Raw genomic sequence first — 14,884 nt, forward strand, 5'->3', positions numbered from 1 at the left:
AAACAGTGCTGCTTTCGCCTCAGTCATTCCAGCACAGATTGAAAAGTTCAAGTGTCAAGGTTTTCCCAACCATGAAATCAACCTATCCAAGATACGATGGGAGGGAGGCGTGTGGTGCAGTGGGTTGTTCAAACCCCACTGCAGTCAGCATGTCGTTCACCCCAAATTGCTCCTGTGGGGATTGCCCACAGTCTTGAGTATGTAAGTCGCTTTGGATAAAAGCGTCTAACAAGTGACATGTAATGTAATGTAATGTAATGTAATGTAATGTAATAATGTAATACAAGTCTCAGTCTGTCCCATAAACCATTACTTTTATTTGTTTTTCTGATCTCTAGAATTATACTATCTTATTTGTCCGTAAAAGAGATGAGGCGAGAAATGGATAAAAGCATATTTTGGGTTAATCTAGCTGAGCTAAAAGGAGATACAAAATACTGAGTGAACTCCAAGTAATACTGTTTGTACTCTGGAACAAAAAATAAATCTTGCAATGAATTCCAGCACCAAGTGAAAAATGGCAGTCTGCCACTTTAACATGAAGCTGCTAAACCAAGAAAATAAAGAACCTAACCTTTGGACCCAACAAGCAGTTTGTTACATATTTCCCACGGAAAACATTTAAAATACAACAAATAAACAAAAGCTTAAGGATGGTATGATGAGCTTAAAACAATGGGAACATAATTATAATGTGGTTATTGCAGCAATGAAAAACACAAAGTTAATATTTTAACAAGCTAGTAAGTAAGCCCCAAGAACCAGACATGCAGTTATGAACGTTTTTTGTCTTTTCCACAGCAGAAACTTGACAACCTGCAACATGAACCTTTAAATAACCATTTTTTTTAAAAAACTCATTAGGCTTTGGTGCGAAGTTCGGCTTAATGTTTCCACTGTTTTGTAAATCTCAACATTTTAGATATGCTTAGCTGAAAAGGCAACAGCAACTTTGAACATTGATTATAAAGGGAATAGATGCCATTTTGATGCACTGTGTGATAGGCAATAATAGAAGAAGCCCAATTTAATTCAACATTTCTTTTGGGTTATTTGTGAATTTGAGGTGGAAAATTGTATGCCACCATAGACAGAACATATTCCAAAACAGGAAAGAAAACATCATGAAGTAGAGAGATTTATAAATCAGGTCTATGGGAGGATAATGAGCCTCTAGTGCACATGTGTCAAACTCAAGGCCCGGGGGCCAAATCAGGCCCTTGGTGGATTTAATTTCGGCCCGCAAAATAATTTTTAATTACTATTAGATCTGGCCCGCCGGTATATTGCACGCACACCTTCACTCAATCCTGAGGGTTTCCTCAGCTCAGAGCCTGACCCCAAACATTGATGAACTTGCACCCAAGATGAGATGCCAAGTATCTGGCTTGAACTAGCATCACAGAGCAGCACACTGAGTTTACATGGATGTTTCCTCTTGCTCTTTTTTTCTTGAGACAACAAGACACGTTTGGTTTGTTCTTTGAGGGAAATAGTTTTTTTGAAGCTGTTGTTGGCCTGTGGAAAAATGTAATCATAAGAAATGACTCCGGAAAAGCTGCAGATAGAGCCATAAGAAATGAATGCAACTGATTATTTAATGTTTAATGTTGTTTTTATAGGCAATAATTTAAGCTTTGTTCCAGGTTCAATATGTGCAACAAGTTAATTTCAATAAGTTTTGCAATAAACATTGAACCAGTCCGGCCCTGGACGAGTACCGATTTTTTTATTTTGGCCCACTGTGTATTTGAGTTCGACACCCCTGCTCTAGTGCAACAACAATACCCACTTCGCTGTGTTGGTGCAACAAGTGATTTCAGTAGTTAAATGCTCAGGTTACTGCTCTGTTTGTTGACACACGACACTTGCTTGACTAATCACAAATGAAAGCACTGCCTTCACCCCGTGACAGTAGCTGGAAATTGGAATAAGTATATACTCCTGAAAACTAGAGCTACATTTTAGTTTCGGGAATGAGGAGACGAGCGGAACCTGTGACAAGCAATAGTTTCATAAGAAATACTTAATCGCCTTATAGCAAATTAGCTTAGCTTAGCATAAATAGGGTATTGTAAAAGGGGGTATCAACAGCTAGCCTGGTTCTGTCAGGTTGAAAACATGTTCCCAACTAGCACCTGCTTTGGACAGAGTTGTTTACTGTCTTTAAGCCACTCTAATCGACTTCTAGCTGCAGCTTCATGTAACAGACAGATAAGAGTCAGAGTGTTTTACTTTTGGCAACAAGGCAGAACAAGTTAAACCTATGACAAGCAATAGTTTTACAAGAAAAACATGAACTTTCTTGCCAAGGGATGAGAAGATGAATACCTCTCTATCTGTAAATATCAAGAAACACCTAGCAGCCAAATAGCTCAGCTAAGCATAAATACTTAAAAAATGGGAAAACAGCTAGTCTGGCTCTGTCTGTAAGTTGAAGAATCTACGTTGGAGTGAACCATGTCCTGTTTACTGTCTTTATGCTAAGCTAATCGACTGCTAGCTGTTGCTTCATTTAACTGACAGATATAAGACTCAGTGGTATTGATTTTCTCTTCCAACTCTTAGTAACGATTCAATACCTATTTCCTAAAGGTCTATTCCTTCAAGTTGCTTGTTGCTGAGTTCCTGCTGTAGGAAAAGTCTTTTTAAGTGTTAACCTTTATATATACAGTCTATGGTGTTAACCCCTTCTTGATTAAAGCTCCACAGCAAAGCAGCAGCTACACCGTAGGCACCAAGCCATGCAGAGGATTTGACATTTGTAAGGCAAGTGGCCGGATCTAAAGCCCATGTTAGTATGTATATTCACACCTCCCTGGGTTACAGGAGGATCCTCACACAATGTAAACATGTCGGAAATGTGATGCGTTAATATTTCATGCAGTTCATGTGACACAGGACACATCCTCTGAATCCTCTCAATTCTCTCAAGTGGTTTTGCTGAATACAAATTGAGTTGAGGTGAATGTGTTCATGTGGCTTGTTTTGGAAGATTTTTGCACAGTAGTAATCTGTAATAAATCTCCCATCTTGATCCACCTGCAGCTACAGTCCCTCATTATGTCCACCTGCAGAGCGAATATAAATGTCAGCCTTTTTCCCTGGTTCATCCAGCCATTCAACACAGTCTCACGGCATTTCGTGTTATAGTCACGAAATTAATCTATTGATTCGTGTTCACCAACATGATTTCGCCATTTTTTTCGTGTCACACTGAACGATTTTAAAAGCAATGTAAATAATAACAAATTAGAAGGAAAAAGACATTTAAAAAAATACAGATTTAAGTATTCTGACACAGAACGATTTTAGAAGCAATGTATTTATATTGGTAGTATGTTTCGTGCCTGCACCAAATAATAACAAATTATAAAGAAAAAAAGATGACATAAAATACAGATTTCAGTATTCTGAGGCTCTGAGCCCCATTTCTTTTCCTCACTGACGGCAAAAAAACTCAGACATTATACAATTTAAAATAAAAGGGATAGGGTTAGGCTTAGGGTAAGATATTGAGTAAGAACATGTTTTTATGAACCACACAGCTTCTGGTCTTCCAAGACCCGACCGGACAAAAAGACGTGTTGCAGGCACGAAACATACTACCAATAGAAATACATTGCATTTAAAATCGTTCTGTGTGACACGAAAAAAATGTGAAAATCGTGTTGGTGAACACGAATCAATAGATTAAATTAATTTCGTGACTAATAACACGAAATGCCGTGAGACTGGGTTGAGCCATTACCATCAGTCTTCACCCAAAGATTCTCCATTAGCAGAGGTGGGAAGTAGTGGAGTACAAATACTTTGTTACTGTACTTAAGTACATTTTTTTGGTATCATTACTTTACTCCACTACTTATTTTTCTGACGACTTTTTACTTTTACTTCTTACATTTTGAACCCTAACACCTGTACTTTCTACTTCTTACATTTTCCAAACAGGCTGGTTACTTTAGTTTGAATGTGTGTTTGGTGGCGTGATCATTATTATTTAGAGTCATTGCGTGCCTATTGATTTGAACACGATCCGTGTATCCATCATTTCCTGGTCTTCTCTAAAGAAGAGGGACCAATGAAAACGTTGTCATGTTGCCGTTGTTCAGCATGGAAACATTCATTAGCTAACAATGACATTATTGTTCTATTAATATAAAGGGAGGTCAGGTACTCTTTAAAACAGCTGCTAGTTATGGGTACTTTTTACTTAAGTGCATTTCAAAGCCCATACTTCTTTACTTTTACTTGAGTAAAGAAGTTTAGTCAGCACTTTTACCAGAGTATTTTTAAACACGAGTCTCTATACTTCTACTTGAGTGTACTTTTGCCATCTCTATCCATTAGCAGTAGGCGATGTGTTGTGACAACGTGCATGTCTGTGTGTTTCCCCCGAGCCTCATGGTTACTGTGGCAATGTCGCAGCCTCTCCTGTGTCTAATTGCATCTTTGACCCCAGCTTGAAACCTAGCAACCTTGTTAGCCCTGTTTCCCCCTGGCAGCAGCAGAAGCAGGCGTGATGGCACTCACGCTGGCAGTGACCCCAGGAGCGGCGCGTCCACCCCCAGCAGCAGTCCACTCTGGCCCCGTACCGACACAGGCCACTGGACGAGGCCATCTGCCGCGGCCACCTGTGTGGGGATGACAGTATTAGTTCACAGCCAATTAAAATGTCTTGATGAAAAGCAGGTTGTGTTGTTTGGAAGGTTTCAAAGCAGATTCATGTTCCTGCTGTTCAAGGATTCAAGGCTTTAATTGTCATGTGTACATAGCTACAGTGTAGTTATGACAATGAAATGCTTAGGTCACAGGCTCCTCCAACAGTGCAACACAATAAAACAGATAAAATAGTGCAAGTAAATAAAATAAAATATAATATAATAGAAATAGTGCAGAATAGTCTATTTACAAGTAATTGGAATATTGATATATTTAAGATGCAAACAGATGAATGTTGCAAACAGCTGTAGAGAGAACATTTTGTTTTGTTTGGAAGGTCTCAAAGCAGACTCATGTTCCTGCTGTAGAGAGAACATTTCGTTTTCGCATAAATAAGAGTCTTTTTTTCTGATTTAAGAGTCTGACGATAATAAGTGTCACACATTTTTAAAGCCATAATTGATTATAAAGCCCTTAAAGGTAGGGTAGGTAAGCATGGAGAAACCAGCTCGAGTGCGCTAGAATTTGAAAGTACGTAACCGAAGACTTCCTTACAGAGCCCCTCCTCCAACACACACGAACGCGCACATGACCAATGAGGGCACAAGATAAGTTTGTGCACAGATGGAAAGCTGACAGGCAGGTAGGCCATCCAGTTATTTTAGCCGGGCCGGCTCAGATGATTGGTCGTGCTTTTTACAGTACTACGGCTTCCACAGATGAAATACTTGTATATATTTATTGTCAAAGCATTTAATGTATTCATTGCTATCGGGATGTTAAGAGCATTCCATGGAATATAACAAAAAGTGTTTCTGAAGTGAATTACCTACCCCACCTTTAAGCAAATGTGTGTTTGGGTCACATTTCATTATATGATAACACCTAGTCTTTGTCAATGTTTTAAAATATTTAATATCTCTTCGATGGCAGCAAAAAAACTACAATGATGTCGAATGTACTGTACTTCTGATGTGAGCAATAATTAAAATGTCTTGAAGCAGGGCTCTTTCAGAGTTGTTTGGAAGGTTTCAAAGCAGATTCATGTTCCTGCTGTAGAGAGAACATTTAGTTTTCGTATTAATAAGAGTCTTTTTTTCTGATTTAAGGGTCTGAGGATAGTAAGTGTCGCACATTTTATAGATTACAAAGCCCTGAGGCAAATGTGTGTTTGGGTTACATTTCATTATATGATAAAACCTCATCTTTGTCAATGTTTTAACATATTTAGTATCTCTTCAATAGCAGCAAAATTAGGTCAAATGTACTGTACTTCTGTTGTAAGCAAGAATGAAGATGTCTTGGTTAAAAGCAGGGCTCTTTCAATGTTGTTTGGAAGGAGACTTCAAAGAGTTCAAATCATTTATTCAATGTTCCTGCTGTAGAGAGAACAAACTCTATTACGCTTTTTCATCTTTTTCCTGTTCCTAAGGAAAAATGTGTCACATGATTTACCGATGGTAACGCCCTTTGAGGGAAAAATGTGTCATTTATGATTGTGAGTTACATACAGACTAAATCTAATCTGTGTCAAAAAAATGTCTAAATACATAATATCTCTTCAATAGCAATGAATAGCCAAAAGTCACATATAATGTTCTTTAGTTGTAAGTAAGAATTATAAATGTCTCAATGAAAAGCAGGGGTCTTTCAATCCTGGAGGAAGGCTTTGAAGCCGATTCATTTCATTTTCCTGCGAGAACAGACCATTATGGTTTCTTTTCTTTTTGTGTCTGAATCTTGAGTTTAGGGATAGAAGGTGTCACATGTTGAACAGACTGCATAGTCAATAGGCAATTCAGTTTTTTTGTGATTTCGGGTTACATAAAAATAAAACAGACACAATCTAATATGTGTCAATGTTCCTTTAAGATGTCTTCAATAGCAATAAAGATAAAAAATACTGTCACACATCAGTAAAATATTGAAAAATGACTATAACACTCTCCGAGATCCCAAGGTGACTTATTCAGATGTCTTTTTATTCAAAAGGAAACAGATATTCAGTTTACTATCATATAAGAAAGAACAGAAACAAATGGTCACACATAAAAGGATTGGACCAGGACATATATGCTTGAAAACTGAATAAAATATAAAACTAAATTGTTGGCTGGCTGTCATCTCACTGCTTCCCTTTAGCAGATTTCCTCTGCAGAATGGGAAATATAACTGATAGCACGTCAGATTGTGTTGGTTTGTGCGATGTCAAACTGGAGACCCTTGTTGAAAGCATGCCAGACCCGATTTGAATTCAGCCTTCAACGAGTATCAGTGCACCGCTGACACTTACATCTGAGAAGACCACATTACTGTTGCGTTCATCATAAGGCTTATGAAACAGAATACAAGCTATGTGCCGCCTGATGCCCTTGAAAAGATCCAGCAGCCTCGGTTTCCTATCTCCATCTATTATAGTAACATGTGATTAGAGCATGTGTCACTTCGCTATATGTGTTTTATCAGGCAATTTCATGACAAGATAATATCATTCCTGCTACAGGGAGAACATGCAGGTGTAAGTGTTTGTAGAAATATATGTTATTTTCCAAAGCACTGCAATTCCTCCTAGACAAATTACAGCCGGATGTTTTTGTTACACCATGTCCTATTCTGCTCAGAGCAAGAAATAGCTTCTTGGCAGACCGTGCATGTGGATTACCTTTTCATCTGTAGCAAGGCTCACCACATATTTATGGAGAGAATAGGGCAAAGGAATGAGTCCATTTAAGGAAACTGATGAAATTCAAAGCAGCCTGTTTTTAGAGGCTGGCTCTGAGGAGATGGTATCTACAATCTAGAGAATAGTGAATACATCAGAGGCATGTAGATCATTGAATACGTTGGATATTTAAAGGTCACCTATTATGCAAAATCCACTTTTTCACGTCTTTTCTACATCAACATGTGTCCCCTTTGTGTAAAGAGATTCTGAAAGTTTCAGGAAAAAAGATTCTCTCTCTTTTTGTCCTGATCCATTTATATAAAAACCTGTCTGAAAATGAGCTGATCAGATTTTGGCCACTTCATGATGTCATAACGATTTTTTGGCTTGTGTAACCATTAGCCAATCACCAACCAAGGTAACACCCCCCCACCTTATCACCTGAATCTCCTCCTAGAGCACCATTGTGTTCTTTTTAACCAAATATCTCTCAGAGGGGCGTGGGGAGGGGCTCCTTATTTTCATCTAAAGTAACAGACAGAGAATCAGCACTTTTGAAACAGGGCTGAAACAGAGGGGATTATGGGATGCTGCAATGATCTGTTTGGTGTTTGGAGACAAACACTTCAGAGACATGTTTTGTATATATCTGAGACCTATAATATATTGATGAAAAACAGTATAATAGGGGACATTTAAAAGGACCTAACCAGACAATGCAGGAAAGTATGAGTAACAATGTGATCCAAAACAAAATAAATTATCTTGATTTACTTCCTTTGCCCAGGATATTCTTTATTTAGTGATAGTGAGGTTGGTGTTCAGTATTCATGGCACATTCTTTGCCACTATCCCTGCGTGTTAGTGTCTCTGTGCCAAGATGAGGAAATGCTAATGCTTGCCCCTGCTGCCAATCACCTCATTGGAAAAAACCTCCTGATGGATACTAAGTGAGAGTGGCAGATCCAGGGAAAATGTTTTTCTGCACCCTGGAAAGCAGACAGGGAGGGAACAACTCCAACATAGTATGGGAGAGGAGAAGTACGGAAGAGAATACGGAGCGAGGGGAGACAAAGGAAAACAAAAAAAGGATATTAAAGAGAATTAAAGGAAACAAAAAGGGAGATTAAGGAGAGGAAAGGAAATGAAAAAGAAACTAAAGGAGAGGGAAAGGTCTGGACAGCAGCCATATTAAGATGCCACTATCTTTGCAAGTGACATGCAGCCACCCACACACACGCCAACCCACCCACCCACCCACACCCACACACACACACACACACACACACACACACAACACACACACACACACACACACACACACACACACACACACACACACACACACACACACACACACACACACACACACACACACACACACACACACACGGCAGCTGCTGTCCCTCCATACTGTAAATGTGTAACATACAACAGGACTATCCCTGACTCTGGCAAACTTCACATCATTTCAAGGATGGTGGCACTTAAAAAACAAAAACACTGCCCACCCCCTGCTTCTGACGTTCGTGTACACATGCCGTTTTAAATGTATTCCTCAGTCTCCATAAGGTAATTATCATTATAGAATATGGAGGCATAATGTAGAAAGAGTTTATGCCTCTATGGCTGCACCTGGCTCTTTATTACCTCATTTCCTTTGCAGTTATATGATAATATCAAGTTATGATTGCACTAGATGACTCCCAGTATAGCAGAAATCGTATAAAGGCTATATGAAGCTGAAGCTAATTGGCTGCATATCTTTGTAAATAAACAACATCTGGCAATCAACACTGTTTCACAAAAGGCTCTGTTGTGTTGAATATATATTTTTGAATTACAGAGCTCCATCAAAATGTGAAAAGCAGTCAAGCGTCCAGGTTTTGTCTTCTTTACACAATCTTTGTACCGTAATGATCTTAACTAAATAAGTGCTTACCACAGCACTAATCTTGTTTCTTGATCTTTTAATCTAGGATTGATTTTGTTTTCATTTTGCAACGTCGAAAACAAATCAGCAGATTCTCTCTTCCTCCTCTCCAGAAGTTTCTTTGAAACAGTGTTGATTGCCAGATGGTATTCAGTGAGCTGATACAGAGATATGCAGCCAATTAGCTTCGACTTCACATCAAAGCAAATCTAGTCGCCTTGTGTGACTTTGCTACTTGAAAGTTATGTGATGGAAATGTCCTCATTATTTTTATTTCATTGTATTCGAGTGAAGAGCCAAAAATGTGTTTTCTATGGCTCAAATGTGAATATGTGTCCTCTATGAGACTACATTAAATAGATGTATTGTTTGGACTGTTGCTTTAACAAATCAAGTAATTTGTGAATGTCAACACAAGCTCTGGGAAACTGTGACTCTTCTGACATTTAGAAAAACTAAAATCATAAATCACACAAGTGAAAAACAGGTTGATACATTTTGAAAACAACCATGCATGGCAGGCAGCCTTCATATTTTTGATTGTATATTAAAAGGAGATCAAGCTCAATGAAATGTAAAACCATCATCATATTGGAATTAGGGCTGTCAGTCGATTAAAATATTTAATCGCATGATGTCCATAGTTAATCGCAAATTAATCGCACATTTTATATCCCAGTGGATTGTGGGTGAAAAAGGTGTCTGAGATTAGCTTGAAGCTGAAAGAGCGATAAGGAGACAAGAATATCAAGAGATGCAAAAAAGGTCCTACATTACTGAATCAAATACTTCACTCAAATGCTTTCTCCTACACACTCCCATATTAACACACACACACACTGAAGTGAATATGGAATCCCAGTGCTGTCTCTATGCTGAGTTCAGCCAGAGGCATTGTAACATGCTCTGAACTTGAACTGAGAATGTAATACAATGCAACAGCTCACCCATTCATACCACTGCAGCAAATGTCAAACACACATTTTCTCAGAACATTTTAGAACAAAATTGCGATGAATCACAAAAAAATCGAATTGAACAGATAAGAAAAGCGTTCTTTCAGATACATTTTGTCGCCAGTGATATTTTCCTGAGCCGAAAGCTGGCATATCAAATGGACTTGAGCATAATACCTGTATTTATTATCTTAGAGCTCTGAATAATGATCCTCAAATTACACTAAGCCTTGAAGGAACTGAAGCAGATAATTATTACCCTTCACACATGCCGTGTGACACCTCTTCTCAAACTCACACTGTCTGACAAGGTTCTTCCAGGAGAACCTGAGAGGGTGATTCTCATTTCCATCCTTCGTCCATTGTTTTACTAATGGATACAGAGCAGTGAAGAGCAGTCAGTCCATCGCTCGGAGCAGCAGTGTGATAATCAGGACCATGAAGGTGTATCATTTAATCTATCCATCTAATCCATCCATGAATTCATGCCAAAGCATTGCAAAGCGTGACTGTTGAATGGATTCCTCTCACAAACACCCACAGATGTTGATTGCTGCATTTGTAACACCCGGGTGTGAAAGACCTGCTCGGACCTGCCAGAGTTTGTGGAGTCAGAAGGTGTCTGGCGTCTTAATGAAGCTCGCGCTGCCAGACCTGCAGCAGACTGCCAATTCTATCGCGTCAACACACATCACCATGTGGGATGTTGACAAATATCTGAGGTAACGATTTAAAGGGAGAAATAACCCGTTCAAAAATGTGTTTCTGTACAAAGGAGAAAAAGTGGAAGGTGTTCACAGAGTGGCCGGTAATATAAAAGACCTTTATGATGTAATGCAATGAAACACAGTTGTCGTGCATTAACAGCTTTTCTTTGGAGACAGCTGTGAAGTTGGAATAGGCGTTTTGAACTCAATTATGTGGCACTTATCAGTCTGTGTGCACTTTAAAAGAGACCTTTTTTGACAGATGTCCACCTCCTTCTCATCGGAGAGAAATGTTGAAACTTCCAACGATATTCTGAAATGCAATATATAGCTTTTTTCTTTATTTTTTTCTACATTATGTTAGATTGTTTTGGCAGACCTTTTTTCTTAGTGATTTACGATAAGTGCATTCAACCTTTGAAAGATAAAGAGGAGGGTCTTGTCAACATTTTTAAGTGCACTCTTTCCAAACCAATGGCTAAAAGCATGTTCAGTGCTGCAATACAAGTAATTACAGGATGTTTTCTCGTAAATTGAATAAAACGTTTGCTTTGTCTGGATGTAGCCTGAAAAGGTTTTGTGAGAAGAAAGAGGGACAGTGACTCGGATTCAACACCAACGATTTCAGCATACAAAGAAATGTCCTCAGAATCAACGCTGGCAAAGAGGTAAACACAGTATTCAGGACTGTAAAATTGCATTACAATTTACACATGTCTGGGATAGCTAGGCAGGCAACAAGCCACTTAACCCTCCTGAAGTTTTTTTTAATAATAAGGACTGAGCAATATGTAAATGTTAATTGGTATAGTGAAATTAAACAAAGTACTTCACATGAAATGACTAAAAGTACACTGTCATGGGTACAAATGGTAGTAGGTTTCCTTGTTCATGTTGCACTTCTTTTTAATATAACGTTAGGTGTCTTAATTGATATCCACTTATTCCCAAACAGTCCTATTTGATGAGTTCAATTGAAAACATAGCAGAGGGGAAAGAAGTTGAATTGATGTTTTCTATCGGGGCCTGAGAAAGTTGTTTTGTGAGGTACATCCCTTAAGACAAAACTGAAGCATCAGTCATCAGAGTCTGACGTCACGTATTGTTCACTGTCAGAAAAACATATGGCAAGGTTACGCTTGAAATCTCCTCCATGGCTCATAAGAAAGATGTCGGCACATTCATCATTAATTCCCCACTCACATTCGCTATAGATGATGAACAAAGAGAACACTATAAATGTATTGTGTTCTTCTTCTTACTGCCTGTTAAACAACCCATAAAATGTGCTTTGACACTATTTCCGCACTCATTCTCAACCCCTGAAAGCCCAAATGTGGGGCTGATAGTACAAGGCCAACATTAACCTGGCACAAGTCCACGGCTTCAGATTATTACTGAGGAGGTCTGGTATGTGCTGCTTGGCTGCAAAGGCCTTAACAACGTAACGACTTCACTAGAGAAGAATATCTTTACTGTATGTGTTGCAGTTGATTTAAGCTTCTTTGTAATATGACATTTATTGGCTGTTTGAAACCGTAGCTGGAATGAAGATGGTAACAATAACAGCGCAATGTTTTAGCAACAGATTTGCAGGTAAGCATATTATGTGCAGCCATGAGAGAACAAAATGATCTCGGCAATGATGGCCGTGAAGGACCCTTCAGGATTGGATGGATAAGCCTGTTAGGAGCGCTCTCTAAAAGGCAATAAGGGAGAGACCAGGTAATAAATGTTTTTTTCGCTTCTGCTCAGTCTCTGGGGATATTTTCTCAATGAATTCATATCGAGGCGGAGGCTCAGGCCCGGGCAAGTTTATCCCCATAGAAATTGGCAAATTATGACCGTGGTGACAAGCCACTCCATCAGCAGGGATGTTAATAATGTACAATATGCTGCTGTTAGGTTAAAGCAAATGATCATTACACAAAGGCAATGCGTGAAATAAAAGTCAAAGCCCTGCACATCTCAGCTCATCTCAGCCTTTCACACAGACATTATCCAAGGTTAGGGAAGAAAATAAGTCCTAATTAACAAATCATATTGTGTGCTTTCAAATGCTCAACTCTAGTTCTCTGTTATATTTCTGCCCTCTCCTTGATTCCCTCTCCCACTTCTTGCTGAAACCTTTGAAATCAAAAACGTTCCTTCTGAACTGCTTTTGAACACGGCAGCAGAAAAGTGAACTGAAAGAAGAAAAAAGGGAAGAAACCTCCAGATGTCAAAATCTATCATCAAGCAGGTGGAATAGCAGATAGTCTTGAAAGAGCTTTTTGAAATGTGTGCACACGATTTAAATAACAATTACCTCCAATCATTTTCAAAAGGGTTTCATTCATTTGAAGAAATGTAAAGCATGAGAGCTGATACTGCTTTGGTGCTGAGCCTCCTGACAGAGATACATGAGGGAAATAATAAAGTACAACACTTGGCTGCATCACTGTTAGACATTTGGCAGTAGGACTATTTGTGTAACTTTCTCATTGTTTAGATGGTCCTCAGTCCAACTTTATTCTGAGCTCTAGAAATCCATGTAAACATGAAACACAATGGATCACAGTTTCGATTCTACACATACTTTATCTGTAAACACAAACTTAACACATAGTCTCATCAGCATCCTGCCAAAAACCACAAATGGTGCAATTACTTTCCCACAAACTATTTATAAAGATGCCATAACATACTTGTTTCCAAGGGAATGAGCCGGGGTTATACCTAGATAACAACTTGGTTTTATGATGCAGGATGTAAAAAAACAAAAAAGCATCCATCATGTTAATTAACTCAGATGAAGAGCACCTATAGGCAGATGGAAATCTCGGACACGTGCATTCTTCGGGGTCTGGCGCGTCTCCACACCTCTGCCTTCACATACTTCATCAGATTCGTGTTTGAACATGAAGCGCCGGGCAACGTGCTGTCACATCACTTAATAATCAGCCTGATGTCTGCACAAGACAAGAGCCGCGCGGTGGGATTTTGGCACATGGAAACACTGCTTCACTCATAACAGAGTATCTGATCCCGGGCGCAGAAACAACCGGTTTGGATGCACTTGGATTATTGTAAAATAAAAGTTAAATTGATTCGCCACGAAACAACATTCATACAATCTCAGTTTTTACGCACATCATTTCCCAGGAGCAACATGTTTTAACTCACATCTAAATTAAGCTCCCCAGTTTGGAGATCTTAAAATAATTGTGTGTACAAGCACTGGCATGGTCTATCTTTAGCCAAATGCGCAGTTTTTGCAGAAACAGCCTATACAAGGATTGAACTGTGATGTAAACTCTTAATCAAAATCAATGTTATCTCACTAAACAATCGGCTTCCGCAGAACAATGTGAACCATGTGCCCTTACCTGCCATCAAAGTCTGCACTTGCTCCAAAGCAGCAGCTGCACAACAACACCAACTTTATCCATAAATCCATGATTTCAGCTGCTCCGCGCCCACGCTGCTTGTTATCCTCCGTAATCCAAAATCACCGGGTCTAGGAAGCCGCGGAGGAAACAATTAAGACGAAGAAACGGCGGAGTTTCCGTGACGCACGCTGAAGGCGCACAGGTAGGAAATGACTGCGGACGTTCTTCCCTCTTCATGTGTGCGATATGCAGGAGGAGTGGAAAGCAGTCCGCCGCCTGGAAGTGGAGTGACCCCGGTGTGTGTGTGTGTGTGTGTGTGTGTGTGTGTGTGTGTGTGTGTGTGTGTGTGTGTATATATATGTGTGTGTGGAGCACTCTGTCGGGAGGAAAGCGCACAGCTCCCTCTCTCTCTCCTCACAAGTTCAGTTCGCGGGCACTTCAACCAACAGCACCCACTGCAGTCAGTCCCCCGTCTTTTAAATAGCCAGCGGTCAAAACACAGCGAAGATCGAGCCCAATGCTCCTCACATGTAAAGTCATGACCTGCAGCCACAGAGGAGAGGAAGAGGCTCCAGATGCAGTAGCTCGGA

At 39.5% G+C, this 14,884-nt stretch overlaps 1 protein-coding gene across 4 annotated transcripts in view; it reads right to left on the minus strand.

The window, feature by feature from the left end:
• The window catches only part of npnta (nephronectin a), a 50,788-nt gene extending 36,155 nt beyond the window's left edge, over nt 1-14,633 (minus strand). For 2 of the 4 annotated variants that reach the window (XM_034130444.1, XM_034130443.1), the window contains exons 1-2: nt 14,292-14,629; nt 4,534-4,634 (exon numbers count right to left, since the gene is read on the minus strand). In XM_034130444.1, the coding sequence (XP_033986335.1) occupies nt 4,534-4,634; nt 14,292-14,362 (172 nt within the window). In that variant the 5' untranslated portion in view covers nt 14,363-14,629. Of the gene's footprint in view, nt 1-4,533; nt 4,635-14,291 lie in introns of all 4 variants that reach the window. The other 2 variants (XM_034130441.1, XM_034130442.1) reach the window with 2 other exon arrangements.
• Nucleotides 14,634-14,884: the final 251 nt, after the last annotated feature.

This window comes from Trematomus bernacchii, unplaced genomic scaffold (genome assembly GCF_902827165.1).
Source record: "Trematomus bernacchii unplaced genomic scaffold, fTreBer1.1, whole genome shotgun sequence".
NCBI lineage: Eukaryota > Metazoa > Chordata > Actinopteri > Perciformes > Nototheniidae > Trematomus > Trematomus bernacchii.